This window comes from Psittacula echo, assembly GCF_963264785.1.
Source record: "Psittacula echo genome assembly, chromosome: 4".
NCBI lineage: Eukaryota > Metazoa > Chordata > Aves > Psittaciformes > Psittacidae > Psittacula > Psittacula echo.
In genome coordinates this window covers 36,460,207-36,474,809 of record NC_137738.1, presented here as the reverse complement: position 1 = coordinate 36,474,809, position 14,603 = coordinate 36,460,207, and the positions used below count along the sequence as shown (strand labels likewise).

The following is a 14,603-nucleotide window of genomic DNA, read 5'->3' as shown; positions in this document are numbered from 1 at the left end:
CTGTTCTTTGCTCCCTCCCTCTCTCTGAAAAGACTGTGATTTATTTTCCATGGAGATCAGGGAAACTTGAATCTCAAACAAAGAGAAATGCCAGAAGAGAAAATCTATTTCCTGTCCAGGTCTATAGCTGCAATAGCTACAAAAGCTACAAAATTATAGAGCAGCCTAGAGTAATTATCATATAACAGCTTCCAGCCTAGGCAACCCATTTTTTTATTTCTCTAAGCTGAAACATAAATTATCGGCATTTTCTGCATAGGCTATATAATAAACCCCCAGTTATTCAGTCCAAACCCTCATGATTTCCTGACTGGTGCACTGAAAATAAGCTGAAAAGCAGCAAGGCTACAGAAACACAAACATATTCATATTGAATAGAGACAACCCCAAAAGCCCATTGGGAAAGCTTTTTTTCTATCAACTGATGGCAGAGCCTGCGTATTCCTGAAAGAACTCAGCTACCCTATCAATCAAAGTGACCAAAATCCACTGCAAAGCCAATCTGGCAACTCCTATGGCTGGAGTAATTCAGCATGAACATAATTGTGTTTACTTAGGATTATAATTAGGACCTATTTGACGAATGTCACTCTAGCTGGGCCAGGGATAATGATCAGGAGTTGTGGGATCCCTACCTTCTGGGCAATGGCTCCCTGCAGGCTGAGGAGAGAGCTGCATTCCCCTTCATGGTATTCTTCTTTACATTCACGGCAGAACACAAACTGGAAAACAAACCAAAGCACGCAAGTCATAAAAACACATTAGGGGTATAGACAGCAGGTTACAATCACGTAGAGTCATCCAGCAGATGATCTCCTGCCCTTCTCATCCCATTAAATTCCCATAATCATCCTAATTGTACATCTTATTATACACTGATCATTAACACAACAATTTGCTGTTATTTTTATACATTTCACTGGTGAAGTAACATAAATGCCATTATTAAAAATGAGATTTTGCTACATGGTCCATTTAGGGACATAAAGTCATACTAGATACTTTTGGGTGTGTTTTTCCTACAGTGAAATCTGTTTATACAAAGGGTGCTGGCTGAATCAAGTAGTTCTGCTTTATAGTGTTTGCTAATGGAAACAGTCTATTCATATTTCTGAATCAAATAATTTCTCTATGGAAAACTATTGCTGACTTGACTTTATATAGGTCGTATGAAATACCATTCTTCAGAAAATGGTACCTATACTCTTTTAGAATGGTTTAAAAAAAAAAATCCATAGGAGGAACACAATGATAGGTTACTTAACACAGGTTTTAGGTGACTATTTGTAGACACTTCATTTCTAGCAATTGTTCTGGTTTCATATTCCTTAAATTGCATGGTTCTTTATCTAAGGCTTCATTGAAAAGTAATGTCTTCTGCAGATGAGTAAAACAATTGTCCGTACCTCAGTCTGATCTGTCTCTGCCACCTAAACTGATTCATATGTATCAAAATTGATGCCTTTTTTTTGAACTCGAAAATGAAGATATCTGTCTTGACATGTGTCAAAATCTTTGACCCATCAATGCTGCATTAAATTCTGTGTCCTTGCAGGTAAGAAGTCAATAATGTAAAATGGGTTTCTCTTATGCTGTTTTAAAGCCATGCTGTCTTGATGCAACTCCAGACTCTGAAAGATCTCTCAGCGGTAAGCCATTCTGACTGGTGTTATAAGCAAGACTGATATAACAGCCTTGATTTTTAGATACAGAGCTGCATTCATGCACAATGAATAAAGGATATCAGGGACATGGCACTAGAACATTTGTCTGCCACAAATTCCAGCTGTTGCAATTTCATTTTGAACTCTTTCAAGCTGTCACTTTTCTAAGAAGCACTGAAAATGATATTTCACTGTCACGCTAAAGCAACTGCCCTTTTATGAAAAGGAGCATTGTGCAAGTCTGAAAGGACTGATTCTGTTGTTCAGAAAGTCAAGGAAATTTGGAGCAGAGGGGTGGAGTTAGTGTTCTAACTTCCAGAGATATCAAACCTAATCACTTATTTGCTCTCTTGTCACTTCTCTCCACTATTTTGTCAATGATTTAAAACATTTTATTTTACTTCAGGTAACACTGATTTGTTAATTCACTTGTGCTTGTTAGAAAACAGCGTAACAAGGGAAGCACCTTTGTAAGGTATGTTGTATGAGAAGCTGCATTATTGTAAAAGAGCATCATATGAATACAACAATTTGCACTACATTAGTGGTCAAAAGTTCCAGCTATGTTAAACACTGCTCAAACACGTAAAGAGAGGTACTCACTGTCTGGATATATCTCAAAGACTTGTTATCCTTTAACAAATAAGGTTATGGCCAGGTTTAACTGTATTTCCTACTATGTGCCCTATTTTCTGTTTCCTTTGTGATTTTATTTCCTTATGAACACATCTGGCTGAAAGGATTTTGTGTACACTTGCTTTATCACTGCCTTATCACACAATGCCTCATCTTGCTTTCTGCACTCCTGTCTCTTTCACTTTTCCTGTGCAAGTGCAATTTTAAACATTCCATAAACACTGAAAAGGGGGAAATAATGAAGAAAGAACACCACCTCCCAGGCATATATTTTGCAAAGACATTCTATCTGCTTCACAATGTAGTTTATGTGACATTGCTATTTATTATAATAATAAAATTCATAAACTCATGCCATATTATTTACAGACGTGAAATGCATTTTCTCATTATAGAGCCCACTTTTTATACTTGCCCTTCCTTAAAATGGAAAATCCGCAAGATCAACATTACCAATGTTTTCCCTATAGGACTGCTGTCCTGGAAGCATGCATGAGTCTATAACTGGGCCTTTCACTAACAATGGTATATCCTGCAAGTAAGTCCATGAGTGAGCTTGCCACGTCCTTGTAATGAAAGAAAGCCTGTTTTTTTGGGGGGAGAGTGAGACAGGATACTCTTTTCACATATTATTAGAAAATGGATGAGATGTAAAATCAGCTCTGTGGCAAAAGAACACCCTGGAGGCTGATCGGTTTGTCAGAATAAATAGGCAACTCCCAACAGAAATACAGTAAGCACTCTCTTTTTATGGCAAAACATGCATCATGAAGAAAAGGCATGTCACAGCAAAGAGCAGTTTGTGGTAGTTTTATTCATTTTTTACATTCTGATATAAAAAATATAATAAAGTTTCAGTAATAAAATACAGCAACTGCAAAAATGCTGTCAGTCAACTTGTGTTTTGTGGCTTTATTAATATTAATACACTTATTTTACCCTTGGAAAAAAAAGGATTTAAGTGGTTCAGTCAGGATTTAAGACTTTTGCATAAATTTAATATTAGTAAATGTTTAAAATTACTATAAGTGGTGTAATTACTAATAATAGTTGCACTTTCTTTCATTTACAAAAAAAAAAGACTGGCAGGTTATTTTGATAATATGAACAGCATATACACTTTCTATGTCTTTGTGTATTTAGTACTTACTTTTGTTACCCTTGAAATATTCTTCAGTTGGAAACAAGCAACACAAAGAACAAATATCAAAGGTCCCAAACCTACCTCCTAGGTTTATGCAGTAAAAAGAGGATTAGCAGGGAAATCCCCAAAGCTTTTAAGGGATTTAGGCACTGGAAATTAATATAACCTGGGTGTGTGCTATTACAGGCTTTTGAATATCTGTAAAAATGTATGTTACAGGCCCAAGCAGAAATCCTGAATCCAAGTGACCTTAGAATAGGAGGTATTTAAAACCTCAACAAGGATTCAGATCATGTTTTTAAAATCCTCCCATCTTTATGATCACTCAAACAACAGGTAAAATCAGATCAAACTCTGGTCAGCAATATGGAATTCAACCCCCACAGATCTGCAGTACTAACAGTGATGCTGAATAAAAAATGAGGACAGTGAAACCAAGCTGTAGACTCAGTTATTCCTGACTGGCCTATTTATGGTGTTTTAAGTTTGGAAGTGGCAGCAGAATGTAGCTTTATTTTTTTTGTTTCGGATGAAAGGAAAACAAGTTTGTCATTTACATGCTATGCTGTTCTTTGGGAAACAAGATTTTGTCATTTTCTTTTTCCCAGCATTTCAAAGATCTGCTTTCCCTTGGATTAAGCACCAGAGCTCTCATTCTCCCTCTTGCCTACTGCAAATGCCTCTTCTTTGGTCTCTGATATTATCTCCCTATACTGCTCATAAAATATTACTGTTAAAATTATCTTTCTTCCAACTTCAATACAATACTCCCATTCTGAATCCATATACAAAGCTTCCAGTTTGAGTTCCCTACTGTTATTTTAAAGTTACTCCTCAAATCAGATATTCTTTTTATTTTTCATCCTTACCTCCTTCCTGCATGTGTCTACACAGCAGCATGAAGGCAAGGTTGCTGTGAGGTACCCATAGCCAAGGTTTAATCTGCATCACTCTGGGTATACTGCTAGGGACTTCAGTGTGAGCTAACAACTGAAGCACATACCCAGATTTCTTACCAGCCTTCTGCAGTCCATGTTGAAATCTTCACCTACATCTTCATCTACAATTATTACTATTAGCTAAACTATACATGTTTTGGCCAAAGTGTATCTTCCAAAACCGACATTCACATCCAGATTAAAGATATTAGGTGAGGAAAGATGTGCTTTTGTCTCTGATAATATCTCCCTGTAGTGCTCATAAAATATTACTGTTAAAATTATCTTTCTTTCAACACATAACCATGGCTCAGTGAGGCATGCATACTGCATCATCTGATAGTGATGAGACAATGCTGCTGCACAGACCCCAAACACATCAGTTGGAACCCAGCCCCCTAAAGCCTTTTACTGATATCTTATGGTGGTGATTTCTTAATCAGCACATTCTGTAGTTTGAACTCTTAACAAAAAATGAAATTGATTTTGCACAATTACTTTTTCATATCAAACCTGTAATCTCATCATAGAATGAAATCAGTTTCTTCTGATATGACATGTTGTCATTAAGAATATATTGACTAGCAATCCTATCAAGATTGTTTTGTCTTCTCTTTCTTCTACCTTTTCTTCTACTTTTTTTTTCTCATTCAGTGGTGGCTGTCTGGACCCTTCACTATGGATGCGAATCACAAATTCTTAATCTACTGAATGCAGGCAGGATCAACACCTCTGTAAGTACTGAAGCTTTCTGCCAGTACTGCAAAACTAGTACAGAAGAGATGCAAAGGTTCCCCAAACCATGACTATATAAACAAAGAAAATCAACAGAGATATTTTCACCTTTCATTTAAAACATAGCATACAAGCTTTATCCTGCCTTCTCAGGCAAGCAAGTACTTCAAGAAATCAACCTTCAATGCCTCTACTCACTCTTTCCTCTAAAATCAAGTCTAAAACCAACCCAAAAGAACACTACATTGTAATCATAATGCATTCTAAGGGTGAAATAAACCACAGCTGACTTATTCATTTTATTATTTAATGAGCAGCCAGAAAATGCACATTAAGTGCTATTGTAATGTCAAAAGGCTACAGTATATTCTAAAGAGAATACAAGGGAAACCAAGTATAATCTAAGATATACATGGAACTAGACAGACTTGTTTTTATGTCTTCAAAACCAGTTTGGTTATATATTGCACATCAAAGCAAAATAATGTAGCATTGTAAGATACTTGTGTGGCTTTGATCACCAGAGCATCAGAGCATCATCTCTCTCACTATACTCCTGTAAAGCAGCAAAGTACTACTATTTCTGTTTTAGTGACTGGAGCCTAATTCAGAGAAATCCTTGGCCACATTGAGGATCTTAATTAAGTTGATGTGGAAAACCAAATGCCATTGAGGATGCACACCAAAGAGTCTTGTCCAAGATCACACAGCAGCACTTTAAGGGAGATTTCCGGTTTTTAAACACTGGAGTCCCCACTACTCACCTCAGGTCATTCATCAAAAGAACCAGACCCTGGTTTCAAAAGATCACAACTTAGCCTAATAAAGATAATCACTAAAGTATTTCCATGCCCTTTATTTTTCTGGGAGGATGTGTAAATGAAAATATGATGGGGGACTGCAATAATGAGTTGCCAATCACACAGAAGCTCCTGTGAGCTCTAACCAGCAATGTTTATATTGTATACAGCAAATGTATAGTTGTTTGGTTTTTTCATCAGGCTAGCAGGATGTTTTTAATACATTTTTCTTACCTGGAGAGTGTTTTATGAGATAGTAACATGAACAAAACACTGGAAAGGCAAAGCATTCCTTCCTTTCACCTGACAACTTGATCACTTGGTCAAAAAACCCCCTTGAAAATGTTAAATATTATAAAGCACCAAGTTTCAATCCTAAATGAGCTTTTGTAGTCAAACTACAGGCTGCTGATTGGAGCAACGATTTATAGTGAAAATATGAGCATGACCTAAGAGAAATCAAAGCTATTAGAAAGCGACGTACAGAATAGCACTGCCCATAATACCCAAAGGCATCTCTTTAAAGTGTTTCTGGTTAGCAAAATATAGCTTCCAAATTCACTTTCCAAAGTACAAATTATAACATTATATTGTTATAGTGAGTGATACATACCTACAGATTTTTTTTCTTTTTTTCTTTTTTTTTTTTTTTAAAGAAAGCCTCCAAACCCAGATTTCACTGGGAAAGTTTTTACCATACAGTGTATCTTTTGAGTAGGAGAGCATTTGGATTCTTAGCTAGAGCTCAAACCTCCACACACACAAGACTAAGCATGTATTTTGATACTTATATCCATTCAAAGTCAATTAAAACCACCTCCCAGGCTTCCCCGAACATCACAATCCTTGTGTTACTGCTGTGAACCACATGTCTGGGCATTGGATTAGCTTTGCCTCTGGCATTTTGTTATATCCAGCACCAAGTATGAGACTGTCATCTGCACACCCTGTCTTTGGTGTTTCTTGTGCTTACAGCAAGAAACTTTAAAAGCAGTATATTTGCCATCCGTAGTAGCTATGTTTACTTAGGATTTGTGACTTTCCCAATTGTCAGTTATAAAAAACCCTGCAAATTGTACAATGAAGATAAATGCCACAGTAGAAAAAGTACCCATTTTTAATGACGCCAGTCTTATCAGATAGAAGGCAACTGAAAAGCATGGTAGTACTTTCGGAGCAATTTTAGGTTTTTTTCTTTATAATAAAGTGCACATATTTACCATGCATATTTCATCTAAAATCAAACTTTTGTGAGAAGCACAACAATTTGTCAAAACATGGTGTCAAAAATCTAGCTGCAGTCTCTGTGCAGCTTTTGAAATCTTCAGGCAATTTGTCATCAATACTATAAGAGGCAATTTTCTATAAACATTAAAAACCTTAAGTGTAGCATGCATCAAAACATTTTAAGACATTTCAGTGTGTTTCTTTTGAATCTGAAAGACTCCCTCCTGACTTCTGCAAAACAACCCATGGGCTCATTCCCTAAGATCTAGATGATGACATGTACATCACAAGGCTCTTCAGAGAGTGCTGATGAGTTTGTGTCTGCAGACAGACTCTTCTGGAGCTTGCCCTACATCAGGCAGCATTAACCTGTAAGATGGATTGGTAAAATGGGCACCCTAAGCTCAGAGAACCTGTCTCAGACAGGTTCCAAATCTGCCCAAATCTCATTTGCTGATTTATGTGGATAGGCAATCTTACTTCTTCTTTCCAGACCACTTCTGAATTGCCTTGTGGACTAAGTGCTGCAAGTGATAGAACAGAAGGTTCACAGGGGTATTGCACAGTCTTGTTCTTAACATGTTGGCTGAGACGTGAAACTTACTAGCCCGTTCCAGTAAATAAGAATGAAAGTAGAGTTAGTAACAAGATTATGTGGTATATTGAAAGCACGAAACCCTGTTATTTTTGTGCTATTATATGTACATAACAGAGTCAGGTCTTATTATCATTGAAGAATCCTATCTGACAGCTGACTACACAAGCAAACATGAGTTCAAACACTGCAAAATTTTCAAAGCAGACCATGGTTTTGGTTGTCTGAACAGGCACATCTGGCCCTGGCAGAGTTGCACAGCTTTAACTGGAAGCAGAACAATTCTGTGCCCTGAAGCATTGGGAAGGGATGCCAAGATTGATGCCAACACAGCTACCTCTGGAAAGAGAAGCCAAACAAGCTCCAGCAGAGTAGACAGCTGCCAACAGCGGCAGGCTGCTAAACACTGCAAGACATTCATGTCCTTGTTACTCACCTCACTTATGCCAGAGCTGCGGACAGCCATCAGAGACAGCAAGGCTTCTAGCTTGTCAGGCTACAGGGACTACGACAAGACCTCAGATGTTAAACATCACTATTTTGAGGAGTTCTTCCTAACCCCAGAAAATGCTGCTGCCACAGACTCTGACTTGTCCTTCAGGACCAGCTGTCACAGACAGGTATCTTCCTCTGCTCTTAATTCCTGCGTACCCGCTTCTCTCTGCCTTCTCATTTTCACACAGCAATAGCCTAGCCCCTTTTCTTCTTCTTCAGGTGGCAAAACTGAATTTTATTTGCATTTTACACTGCTGAGAATCTTTAAGGTAGCCCTGCTGGATGCCTTACGGCCATGTCAGTAATCTGTAGATAATGCAGCTATAGCACATTTGGTACCTGGACTGCTGTCTCTGCATGGTGCTGTACTGTGCCGGGTAAGATGTTTCAGCGCTGCTTGCAGCTAGCTTGGAGGTGCAGAGCAACAGAGATCCCTTACTTCACTGTGTAGTATAGACATGACAAAAAAATGTAATTCAGTATTACGTTCTTGCTGGCACCACTGGAGGCAAAAAAACAGCTGTGAAATGACTTAATTCTGTTCCCATTTAAGTAAGTCGTAAGTGGTACAGACATCTAACCACATCTACCTAGTGTATAATTTTGAGCAATTTTATGCCTGGATGACTAACAAAATGCCAAGTAGATGCAGGTAAACATAAGATTTCTACAAATTATTTCCATAATAAATTAAATAGTATTTATATGAGGAAACATTGAAAATAAATCAATATTATTGCCACCTTATAATTTAACGAAATATATTGGAAACTAAACGCAAGGGATAAGGGGATTAGTCACTTATGAATATGAGGAATATTTTTAAAACAGTCAGAGATGTAAAATGTATCAAACCTGTAATTTAAAAAAACCCAATACCATTTTTGTAAGCTAATGGATATTATTCTCTATTCTGAGTATCTCACAGAAGAATGTAGCATTCCACTCATATCTCATAAAAAATAAAAAAAAAAAAAAAAAAGAAAAAAAAGAAAAAGTGAACCAAACTCCTAAATACATGATATGCAAAAGGCATATATTAAAACATGAACTGTGTATCTCTCTCACTCACAGTAGTACAAATCCACTGTAACCCTAGTGGAACAATACACTATTTACCCTAGAGTAGATAGAGTCAGAGCATGAGTTATGTTGTAAAGGAATAAAGCTAGTATGTATGTTGTCACCACTGAAATGGATACAAAGAAGAATTAGAAGTAAAATTTTATATAGAAGAAAGCATTATTTTAAAGGAACAAGAATGAAAGAAGGAAAATGACAGTTATCTTGAGATGCCTTTAGAAAGTATGAGACAAGGCGTTTTACAACAACTGTAACAGTGTATACTGTGAAGATATTCTTCCTGCAGCACATGCATCACTTCTTTACGTGTGATGTCAAAATTCGACTTTTTGCAACAAAGTGGTTGGAAGCTACATTAAAATATCACTTCTTGCAAGCTTGAAAAAGATGTTTTGTTGTTGAATGCATAAATCAGCTCACAAGGGATGTCATAAGGAATGAATTTTATTGCCTGTGGCTTCAGCTCCTGCTCTAGAAGCTTTGGAGTTCTGTTAATATGCTCTTAAACAGTACAACAAACCTATTTCCATATGATAATATTGCTACTATGAATGCATGCCCTGGGCATTTGAGCATCTAGTTGCACATTTATGTGTGCAAACAGACTTGGAAATCTGATGGATTCATTAACGTGGTTCTTGAAATGAACTACTGAACATGCAGAGTGGGAAGCTGATGAAAGTTGAGCTATTACCCAGTGCCTAATTCACACTGAATTGTAATAGAAATCAGGCCATTCACTTCCCTGAATGTTTTTTAAAATATTCCTAAGAGAAGCAATGCACCCCAAGTACAAACTTTTATTCCATGCAATTCAAACGATGTTCCTCTAGCCATCTGCAAGAAGTACGTATTTTGTTCATCTGCTGGCTGCTGGAATTCACCTATATTAGAAAAACCCCATCCAGCAGTATTGAAAACTTTCCAGAGGATGGCAGCAGCGACACAGGAATTGACACAAGCAGGCTTTGCTAATCTTTTGCAATTGAAAAAAATCCTAAAAAATCATAGTCAATAGCTAAGATCCTGTTCAGGGTTACTAACAGCTGCTACATGCAAAACCAGCCCTGACAAGACAGTCTCATAAAGAAGAAATGGTATTCAGATGGACTGAAACACATAAAAAGGAGCAAGGGGTGCCCCTTGTTTCATGGGCGTTGCATTTTACTTCTCTTGAATCTGCTAACAGCTGAAGAAGCCCTGTGAAAAGAATATCTTTCTAAATATGACCGTCTAACAAATAAAATAGCATAAATAATGTATCTTGGATAACTGTGGTGCTGCTTTATTTGGCTCATGCTATCTCCTATGCGTAGCACTTGCTTTTTATAACTATAAACACACATCTAGTCCATGTGCTAGGGAGAGCACAAAATAACAAACAGATTTCTGTAAACCTCTCCCTTCTAAGGAAATGCCTACCTTCTGCACAACGGCCCAGTGAAGTGCCTTTCCTCTCAGTGACGAGATTAAGCAAGACATTATAGGATATTTCCCTGAGAGAAATGTGCTTTTTTTTGGTGGTTTGGGGAAGTAGAATGATCTTAAGCCTCTATTCAGCTTCTTCTTTAGGTTTGTCTTATGAAGAAGTGAATCCTTTAAAATTAGGCGATAACTAAACTGCAGTAGTTAAATCCAAACCATGTTCTCTTTAAAGACCAGCATCATTCAGTTCAACAACTGCTTTGTTCAAATTCTGAGTGTGAGTAGTACTTTACTGAAAAACAAAAAAATCCTGCATTAGATGATTCTAATTAGAGGTGTTTCTAAACCTGAATACTGATGCTGAACAGCACTGAGAAACTTTGGGCAAATTTCAAAAGCTGATGAAAACTTGGTGTTAAGCCTCAGTCTAATATTAGATGCAGCCAGACGTCGGAACTCCATCAACTCCAAGCTCTGAAGGATGGATTTAGACTCAGGATCTGCAATTGCAAGTCACCTTAAAGGGGAATAAAAATTGTTTAGGAGAGAACTGCAAAAGAAATTGCACAAAGTTTTGAAAACCTTCATATCTGGTTCTTCTGAATGGGGCATCATCTCTGCAAAATGTTCTATAAACACAGCTGGAGAAAGTATTGGAATGATAATGAAAATATCACGCTTCATCTTTCAAGGAAGAAAAGCAGTGCTTCCTGAGAGACATGGGCCTGATAAAAAATCATTGATAGCTGGGCTGGTTCAAGCTAGGAGTACTCTATCACAACCCAGAGCTCCTATTAAGGATCCCTCAATTTCTGTATGTTCTTCTCAGTGCAAAGGCCAGCTGTGCGGTTTCAAGTGATTTTCTTCTGAAACAAGAACGCTTTTTAAAACTTGCACAATTTGTGCTAATTACATTCACAGAGTATATAGTTAGTCAATAATGTGACTCCTGATCTGACCTTTTGAACTGATCCTTTTCTGGTTTCTTGATCCTAGACATTTTCTGTAAAGTAATTACACAAACTATTAAAAAACGAGCCTTGAAATGTGAGCTCAGAATATTAGCTGGTTTACGGGAAATGCAAACAATTTGGCACTTGTCTCAGCACTGTTTTGATGAACACACAAGAAATATTTTAGCAAAAGAAACTCCATAATTCAGATTCTGAATACATATACATATGTACATAAAGCCAAAAAATATTGTCCTGTATCGGCATATACTGACAGGTAGCAAGATCCCTGTCTACAAAAAATATGTTTAATGTTTATAAAAAATACTTTTACAACTCATCAATTTTCTTACTTTTCTTTGGATTTCTGACAGATCTACAAATCACCCAACATTCACTGTATTTCTCTCATGTCTGGGAGGCAACACACCACAGCATGAGCAATGTAGAAGTTTTCTGTAGTGCATTGAAGACAATTCGTTGACACAAATGATGGAGGCCCCAAAAAAGGGACAAAGTCTGCCGTACCTTATATTTCCATCAAGGAAGAACTGCTTGGAGATGTGAAGACTGGAGGCAGCCCTGGCTGCAGGAGCCATGAATTGATGGAATTCAGGATCCTGAGAGGAGAGAACAAGGGAAGAAACAGGACCACAAGCCTGGACTTTAGGAAAACAGACTTTGGCCTGTTCAGGGAAATGCTTTGAAGAATCCAATGGGAACCAGCCCTGGAGAAAATGGAGATCCATGAGATTGGCTGATGTTCAAGGATTGTCTCCTCCAGCTCAACAGTGGTCTACCCTGACTATCAGCAAGTCAATAAAAATCATAGAAATCTGTATAGAAATCTTCCAGAAATCTGTATAAAAATCTTCCTCACACACATCAGTATAGATAGATGTACAGTGAATCCCTAGGACCCACAAGTAGCTTAAATTTCACTGCTAGTAAACATATGATATGTAACTACAATCTGTATGGAACAACAGATTACACCAAACCAAAGCCCAGATGTTCACCCTTTTCTCAGCACAGTCAGCAAAGCAGATGCAACTCTTAAATCCCATGGAAACATCTATCTGCACGTGCACTGGTACAGGACCACACCAAGCTGGACTTTCTGCACAACATGACAGTTCATATCTGGAAGTATTACTCTCCTCACATGGCTCCTGAACATAGGAAGAGCCTCATAATAGCTGTTAGAATTCAATAAAAACCGTAATACACTTCTAACAATGGCAACAATATCACCACACCAACACCAATAAGAACAATACTACTGTTTAACAAAAGGTGTATCATCTCTTCCTCTCATCCCCTTCCCTGCTTTGAAAAGGCTCAGAAGCAGCTACACCTGGAAGCCTTCCAGCTATGAAGCCACATGACTTTGGAGCGCTCTTGGGGCAGGAACAAAAAGGTATGTTTGGCAACGTTTACCTTTACTACCTCCCAAGGTATCTTTAAGGTATTCTATGAAAATGAGTCAAGTAAGTAGGATAACATGAGCTAAATTCTGTATTCAAGACCTGCATAAAAAGCAGATAATTAATCAAGTGGAAAAAGAAAAGGAAACTTTGTTTTTTCTATACATTATAAAATTCTCAATTATAATTATATAAAATTATACATTATAAAACTGAGCCTGAGGAAATTATTACTGTATATCTAATCCCCACTACATGCCTGTGGTTCTATTCTGTTGCTAATCATGATATTTTGGCCCTTTTTGGGTTTTCTTTCTGCATAAGTCAAAGAAGAGAGAAGCATAGTAATGGATCACTGATAAACAGAAAGGTATAATTTACCTCAAAATAATTATAATCTGGTAGCAAATGTCATATTTTTTCTCTTTTCCCCTCAAAATTCAAAGCCTTTTGCTACTGGGAATTTAATGCAAAGAAAAAAGAAAATAGCCGCTGTTAGTGTATGACCCCACTGTATTTTTGTTCTTCAGCTTCAAAGGCAACCTGCAGCTCATACAGAAAACAAAGAAAGGTTACTTTTCCAAACCATATTAAAAGCACTCAATAATAATGGCCCCAAACCACTACAGCCTCTATCTGTCTTATTGCAGTATTTGGGGACTATTACTGTAGCTTTTTATTAAGTAAGCATCATTAGCAAACCTTAAGTCTTATGTTGCATTACCCTTATGCTGTATGCTTACTGCAACTGTGTGCCACAAGATCTTTCTGACTTCAACCATGATTTTTGGATACATAGAAGATCAGATTTTTTCTACAGGCAGCAAAACAAAATGAGGCAAAGCATGCCTGCTTGCACTGAAGTGACAAAATCATGTTTGTCAAATAGAGGCGGACTTTAATTTGCCCTTGCAAGTTGTGATATGTGTTATTTTCCCACTGGAAAATCAAGTGTGCATCACTTTTCTCGGCTGCTATATGAAAAAATTGTAGTTTGTAGAAAGCTTGCAGGTATTAATGGAAAAAGGATACAATTTGACTTACAGTTCAAGTTATCTCTATTTTCCATTACCAGAAAGTGTTATGTTTTCAAATTAAAAGTGGTCCCAAGCTGCAAAATTCAAGGTTTGTAACAATTTGTTCAATCTCATGTTCAAGGAACAAGTTGGAAATGAATCCATGCTTAGGTTCAGCTCATTTTATATATTCTCTTGTTGCGGACTCTAGCACTTGAGGAGTCACTGTCCACTTCCAGGAATGTGGTAAACGCTCATCTCTTTTTAAGATAAAATTAGAAAGTCAGAATTAACAATTATTGGCTCTAGCTTGTCCACCATCCTGGATGCTTGTAGTAAATACCTAGCCATCTGCTCAGTACACACACATGCACACACACACACAAGCAGAATTATGTGACAGCACCTCTTCTCGATGAATCAACATACAAGCTTCCAAAGGGAAATAACTTTACAAGATACAAA

The 14,603-nt window shown here is 37.3% G+C and overlaps 1 protein-coding gene across 1 annotated transcript in view; it reads right to left on the bottom strand.

Moving 5' to 3' along the window:
• Window positions 1-14,603, bottom strand: part of PRKN (parkin RBR E3 ubiquitin protein ligase) — a gene marked incomplete at both ends in the record, with an annotated part of 739,613 nt that overhangs the window by 18,281 nt on the left and 706,729 nt on the right. The window contains 1 exon segment of the mRNA XM_080615879.1: window positions 636-722. Coding sequence (XP_080472005.1) covers window positions 636-722 — 87 coding nt within the window.